The sequence below is a fragment of the Leopardus geoffroyi genome, chromosome D3 (genome assembly GCF_018350155.1).
Source record: "Leopardus geoffroyi isolate Oge1 chromosome D3, O.geoffroyi_Oge1_pat1.0, whole genome shotgun sequence".
NCBI classification, from domain to species: domain Eukaryota; kingdom Metazoa; phylum Chordata; class Mammalia; order Carnivora; family Felidae; genus Leopardus; species Leopardus geoffroyi.
The window spans coordinates 38,850,673-38,868,424 of record NC_059339.1 but is presented as its reverse complement, the minus strand read 5'-3'; the positions used below and the strand labels follow the sequence as shown (position 1 = coordinate 38,868,424).

Here is a 17,752-nt window from a genome sequence, read left to right as displayed (position 1 = left end):
TTGGGGTGCCTCATGGTCCCATATGAATGTGAGGTTAATCAGATGTTCTCAAAGATCCCCACTGGGTTAGCACAGACACACCAGAGAGGAAAGATGATACATTTCTGTGTTTCTGCCACACGATAATGACAGCAAGGTCCAGGGGTGGTTATGCCCAGACATCTCAGTAGACATGGTGCCAGATCACTTGCAAACTACAAGCATTGGGTTTATTTTTTTATTATAGATCCTTCCGAATAATTTCCCTTAATACCTTCATTCCCATTAGGTACACTGTACAATTATATATCAATTATATGACTTCAGATCAACTTAAACTCCTTCTTCAATTTCCATGAGTTCATGACACAAAAAATATTTATGAATAAATCACATTTAAATTTTAGCCCCCTCTGCTCCCTCTCATCCATTCTCCCTGTGAATTTATTCCATCTGTGCATCATACGAGATAGCCCAACAGTTGATAAGAGGTTGTTTTCATTCATTTACTATCATCAATAGTATCCATTCTGGAAAGTGTAGCATACTGGAATTCTCTAAGTAGATCTTAATATCAGTCATACCATATATGCTAATACTGGCTTTTTAAAAAAATGATTAAATGTAGACATCGATATTCTAAAGCCAAAGGATTTTTTACTAAATGTCAAATTCTCTCTCCGTCCTCAGTAGCACCAACTCAGTAACTATGGTGAAACCCAGACTATGGGGTTCTAATGACTTCAGAAAGATGTGCATTATCCACATGGGAGTGGAGCAGAAGTCATACTATGGCAATGAAGATGGCTTTTTTCATACACACGTAGATCTCTATACTGCATTGCCCAAAACAGTTAACTTTATTGTTCCCACTGTATTGTCATGCTTCAGAGAGCTGAAAAATGCTTTTCCCATTTGCAGGGTTATTTATTCCTGCTGTGCATGATTTTTATAACTCAAAAATGTAATTTTAATCTGTGGAGGGGAAAAGAAAGGCTCCCACTAGGAAGGTACTATTGCAAATGTGTAGCCCGATGACAACATAGTATGTATAAAGCCCCACAGCTCCTTCCAAGGACACTGCACCCCATAATCAGACCCTAGTGTATCCCCAGCATGGAATCTGTGGGTCTAGCTGCTCTTCACAGGGCTGCTAAAAAACAGAGTCATGGGCAAGGCATGCATATAGATAGATCTATCACTTGTCTTATTTTGACATGGAAAAAGAAATCTGTATTTCCCAAGGATTTCTGCACAGAGGGTAAACACCCCGTATCAAACACTTGAGAGAATGGAGACCAAAAAACTGAGTTCTTGAAAAGTTAAACTCCTCCTTTTTAAAAAGTAATATAAATATATGCCTTGTAAGACCTGAGGGACTAAGCCATAAAATTTGCCTTTGCTCAATTTGATCTGAGACCTGAACTCAGTGAAGCCTTTAATTCCATATTTGAAGGTGACAAACTCCATTCCTTCACTTCTCCAGCATGTCTTTTTAAAATAGTATAAAGGACACAGTACTTTTCAGCAAAAAGGATTGCTGGTTAGATTCACAGAAAGATGCATCAAGGGCGAAAGTAAACAAACAAGACAGAATCTTTAGAAAAAAAAGAACCTTAAAAATAAATTGTGTTGCAAAACTACTTTTGCAATTACAGTGTTGTATTTGGCCCCGCTATGTGTCAGAGGCACTGCCTTAATATAAACAGAATCTTCTAATGCGCTTTTTCAAAACAGTGCTTCTCAGCCAAGGACTAGCGCGAATTCATTCTACTGCTAGGTGCTGACGACACTTTGGTTTGCTTTACTGGCAACGTTTTGGCAACGCATCCTATACTAAGAGGAAGGCTGGTAACCAGGCATATGACAAGAGCCAGATCCACTGTGTTACTTCTTTTCGTGCTTCTTGGTTAATTCCCCCACGCCCAGCTGGAAGTTGCCCTGGTTGTCACCGGTTCTGTCTTCCCTCTGCCGGCTCTCCTGGGACACTTGCTGAACAGCTTGCAGGATGGCATTCTGCACGATCTGTTTGCTGGCTTTCTGCAGCTTCACCTCTTCAGGCTCATTTCCAGGTTTCTCACCTAGCAAAGAGTATGGAAGGGAGGTAAAAAGAACAAAATTAACTTCAGGAGCTGTTATAGGAAGGGGCATGCAGGAAAGGTGAGACCGTTGGACTTCAAGCTGTAGTACAAAGCTGTAATCATCAAGACAGTCTGGTACTGGCACAAAAACAGACACTCAGATCAGTGGAACAGAATAGAGAACCCAGAAATGGACCCACAAACCTATGGGCAACTAATCTCTGACAAAGCAGGAAAGAATAGCCAATGGAATAAAGACAGTCTCTTCAGCAAGTGGTGCTGGGAACACTGGACAGCGACATGCACAAGAATGAACCTGGACCACTTTCTTACACCACACACAAAAATAAACTCAAAATGGATGAAAGACCTAAACATAAGGCAGGAAGCCATCAAAATCCTCGAGGAGAAAGCAGGCAAAAACCTCTTTGACATTGGCCGCAGCAACTTCTTACTCAACACATCTCTGGAGGCAAGGGAAACAAAAGCAAAAATGAACTATTGGGACCTTATCAAAATAAAAAGCTCTGCACAGTGAAGGAAACAATCAGCAAACTGAAAGGCAGCCAACGGAATAGGAGAAGATATTTGCAAACGACGTATCAGATAAAGGGTTAGTATCCAAAATCTATAAAGAACTTATCAAACTCAAAACCCAAAAGCCAAATAACCCAGTGAAGAAATGGGCAAAAGAAAGACACAAATAGACACTTCTTCAAAGAAGACATCCAGATGGCCAACTGACACATGAAAAAAATGCTCAACATCACTCATCATCATGGAAATACAAATCAAAACCCCAATGAGACCTCACACCTGTCAGAATGGCTAACATTAACAACTCAGACAACAGATGTTGGCGAGGATGTGGAGAAAGAGGATCTCTGTTGCACTGTTGGTCGGAATGCAAGCTGGTGCAGCCACTCTGGAAAACAATATGGAGGTTCCTCAAAAAACTAAAAATAGAACTACCCTAGGGCCCAGCAATTGCACTACTAGGCATTTATCCAAGGGATACAGGTGTGCTGTTTCAAAGGGACACATGCACCCCAATGTTTATAGCAGCACTATCAACAATAGCCAAAGTATGGAAAGAGCCCACATGTCCATCAATGGATGAATGGATAAAGAAGATGTAATATATATATATATATATATATATATATATATATATATATACACACACACACATATATATGTATACACACACACACACACACACACACACACACACACACACACAATATGGAGTATTACTCAGCAATCAAAAAGAATGAAATCTTGCCATTTGCAACTACGTGGATGGAACTAGAGGGTATTATGAGGACTTTAAGAGACAAAACACATGAACATAAGGGAAGGGAAGCAAAAATAATATAAAAACAGGGAAGGGGACAAAACAGAAGGACTCTTAAATATGGAGAACAAACAGAGGGTTACAGGAGGGGTCAAGGGAGGGGGGATGGGCTCAATGGGTAAGGGGCACTAAGGAATCTACTCCTGAAATCACTGTTGCACTATATGCTAGCTAACTTGGATGTAAATTTAAAAAATAAATTAATAAAAATAAATAAATAAATAAAATAAAGTATGGGGAATTTAAAAAAATAAAATAAATTAAATAAATTTAAAAAAAAGAAAAGAAAGAAAGATGAGACCATAACGAGGTGCGAGAGTGGCCCAGTTAATTGTGAGGAGCCCTGTACAGACATACTGCTACTGTCTCCCTTTCGAACAGGATCTCCATTTGTTTGCCCCACTCATGAGTCCAATGTATGTTCTCACCATCCCAGAATGCTCTGCTGCTGGCAGTTGTCATGAGAATATAGTTGTGGCCGATGAGAACCCGCGGGAAAGTTTATGGAAAGGGACAGACTCATGCCCCTTTTGGCCTTTGACACTCCTTCTTCCTATGCAGGACGCAGACATAATGCCTTTAGGTACCACGGGGAACTTCCAATAAGCAAGGAGATGAAAGCCAACATTCTGGCCACGGCTGAGGGAAGAAAAGGAGTCTAGTTTTGAAAACATTATTCAGTATCCACACCAGCCCTGGACCTTGTACTTCCGGACTTCTTCGTATGTGAGATGAATAAACGCTTTTGTGTTGAATCCGCTATTAGTCAGGTTTTATGTTACTTGCGACCAAATGTATGCCTAGTAGACTTAATTTCACTGGGGCTGGAGAATAGATTATTACTGAATCTATAATAGGTTCAACCCTGCTCCTCTAATAGCCTCCCGAGGAATGAGGTCATTTATGTATCAGAATCTGTCCTCCATGTTCTAGAACAGGGGTTGGCAAACTTGTTCAATAGGACCAGATGGGAAATATTTTAGACTTGTAGGCCATACTATCTCTGTGACTACTACTCAGCTCTTTTTGTAGCATTAAATCAGCTCTAGACAATGTATAAATGAACGCACGTGGTTTTGTATCAATAACTCGTTACTTACGAAAAGTAGGCTGCAGGCCAGATTTGGCCCACAGGCCATGGTTTGCCAGCCCCTGGTCTAGTTAGTGAGAATTTTCTAATTATAAGGCAGCTAGTAATTTTCTAATTATAAAGCATCATTGATGCTTCCCCTTCATCCTTAGTTAAAAACAATACAAAACCTTGATTTTATTTGGGCAGCTGTGTAACTGGGCATGGCGAAGTTCTGACCAATGGGGTGAAAGTTCATTTAGTAAAAATTCTAAAAAAGGTCTTTAAAAGGAAATAGGCAGATAAAGGCCCTTTGCCCTCCCCTCATCCCACTGCCTGCAACTCTGACACACTGGCTATCACCACAGGGGTTTTTGCTAACCATGAGGGAATCTTCAGAATGGAAACCATTTTCAGGGATTTGCAAAGGCAAAGTTAGAAGGAGCCTGAAAACCCAATGACCAAGAGCCACATATCGTCCCTTGGCTGCCCATCTCCAGGCCTCTTTCACGTTAGAAAAAAATATATGTATCTTATTCGAATCACTGTTATCTTGAACTTTCTTTTATTATGCAGCAAATGTATTACTAACTCACGCATGGCAGAATGATCATGAATCGAACATTTGACTAAAGTGCAATCATGAGAATTTTTAATTCCACCTGCTTATATTTAGAGTGATAAATAGAATGGGCATCATTCCTCATTCAAAATCATCATTTCAGATGTTTCCTGTATTCGCATATGCTGCTGCCATGAAAATGGACTGAAAACTGGGGGGGGGGGGGGGGGGGGCGTTCACCAGGATTGATTCATTAACAACAGAATTGATACACCCAGGAAAAGGATGTCACAGAAGAGAATACGGAGTCATTCCGGAAGACCAAGCAGCTCTTATCCCTTGAGACAGATAGTTGTCACTTATTCAGCAGCATTTGTGTCACTAGCACTATTTCCTGAGGGATTTAGAGTCTAGTAAACAAGGTAAGATGAATCTATTCAAAACAAAGGGACAGGGGCGCCTGGGTGGCGCAGTCGGTTAAGCGTCCGACTTCAGCCAGGTCACGATCTCACGGTCCGTGAGTTCGAGCCTTGCGTCGGGCTCTGGGCTGATGGCTCAGAGCCTGGAGCCTGTTTCCGATTCTGTGTCTCCCTCTCTCTCTGCCCCTCCCCCGTTCATGCTCTGTCTCTCTCTGTCCCAAAAATAAATAAACGTTGAAAAAAAAAATTAAAAAAAAAAAAAAACAAAGGACAATCCTCACCTCCCTCCCCTCAAAACAAACAAACAAAAACCCAGAATAAAATGAGAAATCTACACCAGACTAAGCAGAGAAGGCATCAAATGCTACAATGTGTGCGACATGACACTTACTCAGCACCCCCGTCTGGCTCCTGAGTACTTAGTGGCCACCATTGTGTATTGGTTAGGGCATAGACTCGGCCTTTGTAACAAAGAAACTCAAAAATGCACGAGAAAACTCACACAAGAAAGACATTTATTGCTCTCTCGTGCATCAGTCCAGAGGTACTCCAATGTGTAGGCGGCTCTGCTCCACCAGGTTATCTAAGGGGTCAACATCCTTCTATCTTCCTGCTCTGCCGTTTCCTACTATATTGACCTCATCTGCATGAGTAGAGCTGGTTAACCAATATCCCATCTGGGACTGGAAGATAGCCAAAGAGAAAATGGAGGTTGATAAAGATGATTTCCTTTAAAAAAATTTTTTTTAATGTTTATTCATTTTTGAAAGAGAGAGAGAGAGAGAGAGAGAGAGAGAGAGAGAGAGAGCATGAGTGGGGAGGGGCAGAAAGAAGGAGACACAGAATCCAAAGCAAGCTCCAGGCTCCGAGCTGTTAGCACAGAGCCCGACACTGGGCTCAAACCCATGAACTGAGAGATCATGACCTGAGCAAAGTCAGCCGCTTAACTGACTGAGACACCCAGGTGCCCCAAGATGATGTCCTTTAAAAGAGTAATCATATAAGTTGCAAACATCACTCTGCTCACATGTCATTGGGGGAAACTGAGTCACACGGCCACACCTAGCCACATGGGAAGCTAGGTAGGAAATATAGGTGCAAACTGGGCAGCCACATGCCATACCGAAACTCAGGGACGTTCTAATGCTAAAACAAAGAGGCAATTACAGGTTTTTGAAGTTACTTCTGTGCAGTGGCCAAGGCTAATTCGAAGAGGAAGAGTACATATTTATGGCAAGTCAAATATGATACTCACGCAGCTGTGTCCACTATCACTATAGAGCATAAATGTGTAGACAAACAGAATAGTTTAAAAGGTTCATGGTGGCTCCTGGAAAGAGTTTCTTAGCCAAACTACATATGTGCTAACTCTAAAACGTCCCTGCTATACAGCTATTCTTCTGTCTTTGGATGGCGGAAGGGGGAATGTAAGGATAAGAGTAAGTTGATTCCTTAATAGGAGAGAGAGAGAGAGAGAGAGAGAGATTCTACCCTAAATTTAGCTGCAACCTAATATCTGAGCTAAATCATCACATCTTCTTCTATCCATTATGAAGATAAATTGATTAAAAAGTCAAAGGCAGCCCATGCCGTGTTGTGTCTAGAGTATCCCTTTGTGACCTGCAAGGTTGGTGACCCTCGTGGCCCTCATCACCACTTTGCTCTGGGTCATGAATATCTGTAGTGAAGAGTATGGGACAAAGTGGCAACTAGCTGGAATGGGAAAAGTGGGGAACAAAAATGAGGCTAGAAGCCATGCAGAGCACTTAGACAATAACAGCAAAATTAAAAAAAAAAAAAATTATATAAAGCACCCAAAAGACCCCAAATAGCCAAAACAATCCTGAGAAAGAAAAAGCAAGACGCATCACACTTCTTGATTTCAAGCTATATTATAAAGCTACAATGATCAAAACAGTATGGTACTGGCACCAAAACAGACATACAGACCAATGGCACAGATTGCGGGCCAAGAAATAAACCCACGTATGTATGGTCAACTAATATCGGACAGGGGAGCAAAGAATATTCAATACTTTTCAGGAGAAAAGCCAGTATGTTCAATAAATGGTGCTGGAGAAATTGGATACTTACATGTAAAAATGAAACTCTCTTATACTAGTCACAAAAATTAACTCAAAATGGATTCAAGACTTGAAGACCTGAAACCATAAAACTCCTAAAAGAAAATATGAAAAAAACTCCTTGGAATGAATCTCGGCAACAAGTTTGGGGATAAGGCACCTACAACACAAGCAACAAAATTAAAAACAAATGGGACTGCCTCAAACAAAAAAGCTTCTACACAACAAAAAGAATGATCAATAAATGAAAAGGCAGGGGCGCCTGGGTGGCTCAGTCAGTTAAGCATCCAACTTTTAATTTGGGCTCAGGTCATGATCTCATGGTTCATGAGTTCAAGCCCTGCATCCGGCTCTGTGCTGACAGTGTGGAGCCTTCATGGGATTCTCTCTCCCTCTCTCTTTACCCCTCCCCGGCTCTCTCCCTCTCATTCATAAAATAAATAAACATTGAATATAATTTTTAAAGTGAAAAACATTTTTTTTAAAAAGGCATTCTACAAAAAGGGAAGAAAATATTTGCAAATAATATATCTGAAAAAGTTACTATCCAAAATACATTTAAAAAAAACTTATACAACTCTGTAACAACAAAAAATAATCTAATTAAAATGGGCAAAGGACCTAAAATAGACATTTTTCCAAAGAAGATATACAAATGGTCAACAGCTACATGAAACGGTGTTCATTAGTAATCATTAGGGAAGTAGGAATTAAAAATACAATGAGATATCACCTCATATCTGTTAGAATAGTGAGCATCAAAAAGCTAAGAGGCAATGCTGGTGAGGATGTGGAGAAAAGGGAGCCCCTGTGCACAGTTGGTGGGAATGTAAATTGGTGCACCCACTATAGAAAACAGTATGAAGGTTGCTCCAAATATTGAAAATAGGGGGCGCTGGGTGGCTCAGTCAGTTAAGCGTCTGATTTTTTATTTCGGCTGAGGTCATGATCTCCCAGTTTGAAAGTTTGAGTCCCACATAAGGCTCTGTTCTCACAGTGCAGAGCCTGCTTGGGATTTTCTATCCCTCTTTCTCTGCCTCTCCCCCACTCATGCTTGCTTGCTCTCTCTCTCTCTCTCAAAATAAATAAATAAACTTAAAAAAACTAAAAATAGAATTATCCTATGATCCAACAACTCCACTTCTGGGTATTTCTCCAAAAGAAACAAAATCACTATCTTGAAAGATATCTGGACCCCCATGTTCGTTGCAGCAGAATTTATAATAGCCAAGACATGTGTCCATCAACAGATGAACTGGATATATATATAGTATATGAAAGAGAAATATCCTGCCATTTGTGACAACATAGACGTGAGGGCATTGTACTAAGTGAACTAAGTTAGACAGAGAAAGACAAATACTGTATGATCTCACTTAAATGTGGGAAAGAAAGAAAGAAAGGAAGAAAGAAGAAAGAGAAAGAAAAAAGAAAGAAAGAAAGAAAGAAAGAAAGAAAGAAAGAAAGAAAGAAAGAAAGAAAGGAAGAAGAAAGACCAAACTTGTAGGGAAAAGATCAGAATTGTGGTTACCAGAGGTGGGGGAAAGAGGATAGGGGTGTTGGAGGAAGGGGGTTGAAAGGAACAAACTTCCACTTAAAGGACAATTAAGTAAATAGAAAAAAGTTTTTTCTTTTCTTTCCTTGCATCTATATGAGATGATGGATGGTAATTACTTCACAATACATGGAAGTCAAGTCATTGTCCTGTACACCTTCAACCTTTACAGTGACCTATGTCAATTCTATCTCAATAAAATTCAAAGAAAAGAAGGAGTTAGGGAAACCACAGGTGTGTACCATGTAGTAGGCTCTTTGGCGTGCAAGGAAAGATACTCTTCTGTTACCTTAAGTTTGGAGGCCTCTTGGGGAGCGTGATTACTATTGGGATACACGCGTCCTAACCAGACATCATGAAAATTTTTGGCTGAGTCTCACATTACAGTTCAGAAATTGGAATCATCCAGTATATCTCTAGTAACTGGACTATCTAGATCATTCTCTGCCATTAGATAGTTTCAACTCTCCCTCAGCTGCTTCCAGCCAACAGCTCTCCTTTTCCTCTGGAGTCTCCCTGACTTCATGGCATTTACTTACCCCTGTTTCTGCTTATTCATCACTACTTGTAGGGCTTCATGATTTTATATACTGCCTTCTTCCTGAGGGCATTTCAGCTAAAGTTCTACTTCTGTCAGTAACTGCCTGATTCTTCACATATCTTCAGTTGAAGTTCCTGAGAAAGATACTGAAAGACTCAGCCTACTACACTATCCCTGAAAACAAGGACTTTCATGCGAGGCCACCTCCTCCTAGGCCAGCCATTGATCGAATGCCCGTGGCTCATTCTGGCCCCATCAGCTGTGGCCTCACAGTTTGGATCAGTGGTGAGAACACATCTGCATAGGAGGAAGGAACCACCTAGGCCCCCCACCTGGGTAAGGTGCCCAGGGCACAGCCCGCACTCACACAATTGGCTTCATCCGATGTAAAAACTGACTGGTGCATCTATGGAATCCACTTGAAAGGATGTGGCATTTGAGAACATCCTGGCAGAGACCCGTAATAAAAATGCAGCATGAAAAAGTGCCTTACAACCCCACAGAAGGCAGAACCAACCAGAGAAATCCTCAGAGTCTTGCCATTTACTTACATGCATTACATTTACTTGAAATTAATGAATCACCTACATGTTGTACATGGCCAATTGCCTAATTTTAAACGATGCAAATGTCCTCTATCCTAATTAGCATTTACAAAATCATTCGGGTATTTCACAAAAGATGATGAATCGATTTAATTAGCTTTAAACTCTAAATGCCCAATATAAATACACCCAAGTCAAGAATGTGATGTAACTAAATTTGTCTTCAGTGTCTTTCCACCTCAAATCATTACCCACCCGCACACACACACACACACATAGGCATCCCCATGGTCATGCATCCCTGTGACACCCAGCCCACTCCCTGAGGACCAGTCTTCCACAGATGACACTGAGCTCAGAAGCCCTCCTCTGCTCCTCAGTGGAAGGTGTCGGGAACTCGACGCAAGTGGCTAATAATTGGTCTTAAATCTGTATTTATATCCATTAAAACCATGCTTCTAATGACCAGAGGAAGATCCTCCTGGTAAAAATTCACAATTTTTTCTCTCTAACGACCTATGTGCGACTGGCCTCTATTACATTAACCCTATTATATTCCAGTGGGGTTGTGTTTTAGAAAAGGTCAAGTGTTCCCATTTCGAGGCAGAACCTGATTCGTGATGTTCCTTCGATCACCCGGAGAGTGTGGCAGACATTGTATCCATAAGCAGCGTCTCTATCTCTGGTCTTTTCTCACTCAGTATGCAAATTACAGAAGTCCCTGTCAGGGCAGGCTAGGGCTCCATCACCACAGCCTGCCCACACTCTCCAAAACGCACAGTGCCCTGATGGGGACCATGGGGCACATTTTTTATCTTCCCCTCCGATTGCTTGAGACTATAAAGACAGCATTATCATTCATCAATGACTAGCTTGTGGAACACAGAGAACAAGAACTAATTCGGGTCCCTTTATTAATGGAATGATAGTCTATTTTCCAGCTCTAAGTACAGGAATTTTCCATGAAGGACCAGATGTTAGCTCTCACTCATTTATGCCAACTGCTAACAAAGTTGTCCTGGCTGCCCTGCTTTACCACTGAGCAAGCCAAAGTTGTATGACTTCCCAGCAATGGAAAGTCACAGCCTCTGGGTTTCCGGCTTGCTGCTAACACCCCCAAACGGATGCTGCTTTCCTAGGTACTCCAAGCAAATCAGAAGGAACATTTTAGAGTTTCTAAAAGCTGGCGTTGAGATACAGAAGGCAAGACAGGTATTCGCAGGTACAGGAAACTTCTAAGTCATATTTGAGTGACACCCCACTATCTCCACCATCACCCACATTAAATCAAGAACAGGGCATTAAGAAACACCCCTGACTGTGCCTGCAGTGGCCAGGCCGGTCATTTTGTAATGTGGCGAGCTACTGCCATAAACTACACAGAGCTTTTTATTGAAATGTCCTATAGAAGATGATGAGATAGGGGCTCAGTCAGTTGAGCCACCGACTTCGACTCAGGTCATGATCTCACGGTTGGTGGGTCCGAGCCCCGCGTCGGGCTCTGTGCGGACAGCTCAGAGCCTGGAGACTGCTTCCGATTCTGTGTCTCCCTCTCCTCTCTCTCTGCCCTTCCCCCACTCGTGCTCTGTCTCTCTCTGTCTCAGAAATAAATGAACATTTAAAAAAAATTTTTTTAAAAAGAAGATGATGAAATAAAGTTATTTATTGAATATCTGTATGCAGGGTCCTGTGGAAAGTAACAGAGGCCACTAAGCCAAAGCGTTCCATTCATGCATGCATTCATTCCTAAAAGAATTATGGAGCACTTCCTATATGGCAAACACTAGATTAGGGATAAGAGACTAAAATGTTGGGCAAAATAGTCATGGATCCTGCTTTACTGGAGTTTACAATATCCTGGAAGAGTCAAGGGTTGATGAAACAATCAAACGGGTTTATAATTTTGCACTGGGGTACGTGCCATAAAGGGGCCCAGGGAGCCCACTGTAAGAGAAACTGATCTAGTCTGAGGTCAGGGGAGGATGCCCCGGGGAAGGGAAGTTTGGAGTTAACAAGGTATTCACCGATGAAAGGAAGGTAGCAGGAGCAGGAAGGGAAGAACATGTCAGGCAGGAAGATGGATGAAACCCAGGTGGAAATTCCCCCACGTGTGTGGAGCGGGGCCCAGTGGGGAACTGAAGGCAGCCTCGGTGTCCCGGTGCCCAGCGGGGAAAGGGGACACCAGAGACAATGCCTAGGAAAATGGGCCGGCCAGGTGCTACAGGTCCTGGCAGGCTGGGAGGTGTTGGGCCACAGACAGGGTTTGGGGCAGGCCTAGAAATACAGACTGAATTTGGAAAGGCCACTGGGAAAAAAAAGAGAATTCTTTCCCTGGCCTCTGAGGGCAGGACAGACATGTGACTCACTGACTCAGTGTCCTAGAAAGCTTTTTACCTTGTAGAGCTACCTCATTATTTTAGAACATAATTTAGCTGATTACTGGGCTGCAATGTGTTATTTTTAGGAAAGCCATCAGGAACAGTGCCAATAAAGCCTGAAAAGGAAAAGACAATTCTAAACTACAAATCAAACTTGAGTAGGTCGGCCCAAACAAAGGTAAGTTCGGAAAAGAACAACAAACAGGGAGGGTCTCATTTACCAGCTCTCAACACCAGCTATCCACAGTAATTCGGAAAGTGTGATACTGATATAGGAATGGAAAAATTGGCCAGTGAAATAGAAATAGAAGTCCAGGAACAGCCCTCCATATTTGAGGTCACTTGATTTGTGAAAAATAGGACACCGTAGTACAATGAGGAAAAGACAGTATTTTCGGGCAATGGAGTGGAGCCAGGCAGTTATTCACCTGGAAACAATAAGGAGCTTTGGCTATTTCATACTATGCGTAAAAAAAAATCAGTTCCAAGTGCACTTCATATCTGTACTTGAAATGTAAAACAATATGGAGCACGGAGGCTGTTTAGGACAGTGAAGCTACACGATGTGACACCGTAATGGCAGAAACAAGTTATTCCACATTTGTCCAAAGCCAAGTCATGTATGACATCAAGAGTGAGCCCTAATGGGGCGCCTGGGTGGCGCAGTCGGTTGAGCGTCCGACTTCAGCCAGGTCACAATCTTGCGGTCCGTGAGTTCGAGCCCTGCGTCGGGCTCTGGGCTGATGGCTCAGAGCCTGGAGCCTGTTTCCGATTCTGTGTCTCCCTCTCTCTCTGCCCCTCCCCCGTTCATGCTCTGTCTCTCTCTGTCCCAAAAATAAATAAAAAACGTTGGGAAAAAAAAAAAAAGAGTGAGCCCTAATGTAATCTATGAACCGTGGGGGATAATGATGCATTGGTCCAGGTTCAGCAATTGTAACAAACGCACTAACTGTGGTCCGGGATATTGATAATGGGGGAGGCTTTGGTGGGGTGCATATGGGAAATCTCTGCTCCTTCCCCTTAATTTTGCTGAGAACCTAAAACTGCCCTAAAAGAAAATAGGCTTTGGAAGACTATCAAGCGTTTAGAAGAAAATCTCAAAGAATATCGTTATGGCGTGTAGGTAGGCAAGGATTCCGTAAGCCGAACACAAAAAGCGACAACCATAAAGGAAAACATTGCTGCATCAGACTAGACTAAACTAAGTGGCTTTTGTCAAGGAAACATAGACATGGAAAAGGCTTTCCGCTTGAGGAAGTCAATGGGAGGAAAATGTTCGTGAAACGCCTTAAGTATTTAATTTTCTGAACACGTGGACAACAAATAACCAAGACTGGGTTATGAGTTTAGAGAGACCCAAAAGGCTGTTCTCACCACCACGTAGATTTCAAGGCAAACGTTAGCTACAGGTTTCCCTCCTTTCACCCCAGAAGACTAAGGAAATCAAACTTCTCCCCAAGTCCCGAGTTTCTTGCAGTCACGGGCAGCTCTAGAATTTCCATCAAGGAAGGATTTAGGAACGGCAATCCAGAGGAAGGAGAAATGAAGAATGTGTCCCGGATCTAGGGCATGCACAGCACTTTGCACAGGACTGAGAAAGTGTCCATTTGCCATATCAGACAACAGTAGGTGCGACGGAGGAGATGGGGCCCGGCCACCCCGTGACAGTGATTGCCTGTCTCCTCATCCTTCCTAACCAGCTTACTTCTCCAGAGCGGCTATGTCACCCAGTGCCCATTCTCCCCTCCCGGAGCCACCAAACGAACCCAGCCCAGACTCCCGGCTCTTGGCAGGGAGAGTAGGTGGGGACAGCACGCCCCGATAGCCACTCTGGAGATATGGGAGTCAGGTGTTAAGGGGACAGAGGAGGTAAGCACCATGTGAGCCTCTGTCTTAAAGAAAGTGACAATACTAGACCTGAACAGAAAGCAAAGCAAACCTTGGAACCCGCGGGATCATGTGCTCTCTTCCCACCCTCAGAACTAGGTCGCTGCCCCCAGCCTCATACCTCCACCCCCAGGGCTCAGCTTCCCCAGCCACCACCTGCCCGGCTGGGCCTTCGCTCAGTTCTGCAGCCTCTGCTGCCCCTTGGTGGCGACTCCGAGCACTGCCGCGGACCCAAGGACAGATCTCCTTTGGCAGACAGCTGTGAGCCCTGGTTCCTGGATAGCCTGTGCGTGCGTGTGGCGTAAGTGTGTGTGCACAGGGGAAATCCTTGACTCAAGAGACAAGACGACATGACTATGGTGATTTCACCAAACACATTGAGGATAACTGGCACGCCCGTGGTACTTTCTGACCACAAAAACTCTCACGCGGCCATTCCCAGATTCATGCTCCCAAGGGTTCTGGAGCAGCTGCAGGCAGATATGGCCCAGAGGTTTCCTGTCCTTGTTCAGGTGAAAACTGCTTGACTGAATGACCAGATCTCTTCGGTATCTAAAGAAAGATTCTGAGTTCCTAGGCAAAACTAGTCACAGGCTTTGCCTTCCTACCCATCACGGAAAAGGAGGGAGGGAGGGAAGGATGTTAGCTCTCTGAATGAGTTTAGAGGAATCTTTAAAAACAAACAAACAAACAAACAAACCAAAAACCCTCTCACACTGTCCTCCCTAGAAAACAAACAGGCACCATTTTCCGCCAAAGAAGGAATCAAATTCCCAGCTGTGACAAGTCAAAAGTCAGAAAGCACAAGTCTAGAATTTAACTAAATAATCTCTCAAAAGTAATTCTCCATCCCTGGAGGATATGGGTATACAGGAAGAACCCCAGAGGGCTCACCAGAGGACCATTGCACTCTGACATCAAGTAAACTCTTGTCTACTCTCCTCGAAGGAGTGGCTCCCAACCTTCAAAAGATAATTTCTTGGCAATGTCAAAATAGTTCACATATCCCCTCTTGACACAATGACAAAAAAGAGGCTATGAATTCAGTAATGCTTTTAGATGAATTTGAATGTGATTAATCACAACAGCCTCCACGTACATTTGAAAAATTGCCGGAGTTCTGTGAGACTGTGTATTTCGCCCACAGAAAGAGTGCGGTGCAAATGTTCCTCCCCTGTCTCTCGAAGGAGCCTGCTTGGCCCCCAGGGTCTTTCTCGGTCCTCACCTCAGGCCAGAGATGTTAGAAGCAATAAAAGGCAAGCAGATATTATAAACTAATTCCTAACGATGGAATGCGGGTGGCCCAGGGCACGGTGTGGAATTAGAAGCCTTCCACCCACTCTCCGCAAATGCTACCCTCTCCCAAATAGTTACTCAGGAAACACTTATTAAATGTCTAAATGTGCCAGGTTTGCACAAGACAGACCAAGTTTTCACCTTCAGGAAGGAAAAGATGGCTAAGAGTTCTCCCCGTGTTGAAGTACCCCAAAGTATTTTAAGACTTAAAAGATTAACAGAGACTGGGGCACCTGGGTGGCTCAGTCAGCTGAGCGTCCGACTTCGGCTCAGGTTGTGATCTCAGCTCATGGGTTCGAGTCCCATGTCAGGCTCTGTGCTGACAGCTCGGAGCCTGGAGCCTGCTTCGGATCCTGTGTCTCCCTCTCTCTCTGCCCCTCCCCTGCTCGCACTCTCTCTCACTCTCTCTCTGTCGCAAAAATAACAAATAAACATTTTTGAAAAAGATGAACAGAGACCAAGAATCAATTCTCAGTTTTGTTTGTTACTTTGTTATAAGTAGAAAAAGGGATATTGTGTGGAGTCACTCACTTGGGCTCTCACTTTGTAAGTCCCGGAGCTAGGACTAGAACCACATGCTCTGGAACCTTGCCCTGACACCTTCCCGCTGCTGCCCAATCTGCAGGAAGGCAAGGAATTGGCAGCTAGGAAGAGGGCCCAGAGACTATTCCCTTCTCTGCACAAAATGGAAAACACATATGCCGTTCTTTCCTAATTGTTTTTTTTTCCATATCAAATAATTGCCCCATCATTACACCTTCTGTTTGTCCTTCCACTTGGTCCCTAAAGCAGCCAGCGTAAAGGAAATCCAGGGCGTCACTCAAGTGCTCCAAATCGTCCTTGGCCTCTCACTGCAGGTGGGAAATGAATGAAAGCTCAGCCTCTCACCATGGCCTTCAGAGCCTTGCTGACCAGGCACCTGCCTCTTGTCCAACCCACACCCTTCCTCCTCCTCTCAATCGGCTTTGTATTAGACTCATGAAAGATGAGATGTAGTTTTGAAAGTATGACTAGCCTGTTAGCACTTACTTTGTGTCTCCGTGTGCTCACGCGACTATAACACAAACACCATGGACTGAGCGGCTTAAACATCAAATGTATTGGGACGCCTGGGTGGCGCAGTCGGTTAAGCGTCCGACTTCAGCCAGGTCACGATCTCGCGGTCCGTGAGTTCGAGCCCCGCGTCGGGCTCTGGGCTGATGGCTCAGAGCCTGGAGCCTGTTTCCGATTCTGTGTCTCCCTCTCTCTCTGCCCCTCCCCCGTTCATGCTCTGTCTCTCTCTGTCCCAAAAATAAATAAACGTTGGAAAAAAAAATTTTTTTTAAACATCAAATGTATTTCTCACGGTTCTGGAGGATTAGAAGTCCAAGATTAAGCTGCTGACAGACTGAGTGTCTGATGAGGGCCAGATTCATGGTTCACAAATGACCACCTTCGCCCTGAGCCTTCACACCGTGGAAGAGTCGAGAGATCTCACGGAGGTCTCTTTACTAAGAAACTAACCCCATTCAGGAGGGTTCCGCCCTCATGACCCAATCACCTTCCAAAAGCCCCACCTCCGAATCCCATCACCTGGGGGTTAGGTTTTCCACATAGGAATTTGGGGAGGACACACATATTCCATCCGTAACACCGTGGAAGCCGGGCAAGCTAATTTTTCCCCTATAAAATGGGGACAACAACAGCACCTCCAGCATCGGACTGTTCGGATTAAATAAGTGAATATATGTAAAGCGCCGGGAGCCATGACTTGAAGTGAGCAGTACCTAAGTGCCTGTTAAAGAAATAAAAATAACAAAAGCAAAAGGAGTCTGGATCCCTATGGTTTCCAAGCAGCCTGTCTTGGTCTAAAATTTAAAACCTTTACACAGGGATTCGACCACTGTAGCGATACTGCATTTAGCTTTTTGACATTAGTACTGAGAAGAAAGCCTCACATAGGCAACACCTGGCCCAGAAATCTCTCCTTAGGAGGGAATAAACATAGGGCACCTGTGTA

General features: G+C 43.5%; 1 protein-coding gene across 1 annotated transcript in view; it reads right to left on the bottom strand.

Moving 5' to 3' along the window:
* Window positions 1–398: 398 nt before the first annotated feature.
* AKAIN1 (A-kinase anchor inhibitor 1) overlaps window positions 399–17,752 on the bottom strand; it is a 54,363-nt gene continuing 37,009 nt past the window's right edge. Inside the window, exon 2 of the mRNA XM_045457393.1 lies at window positions 399–2,060. Within this exon, the coding sequence (XP_045313349.1) occupies window positions 1,867–2,060 (194 nt within the window). The 3' untranslated portion in view covers window positions 399–1,866. The remainder of the gene's footprint in view (window positions 2,061–17,752) is intronic.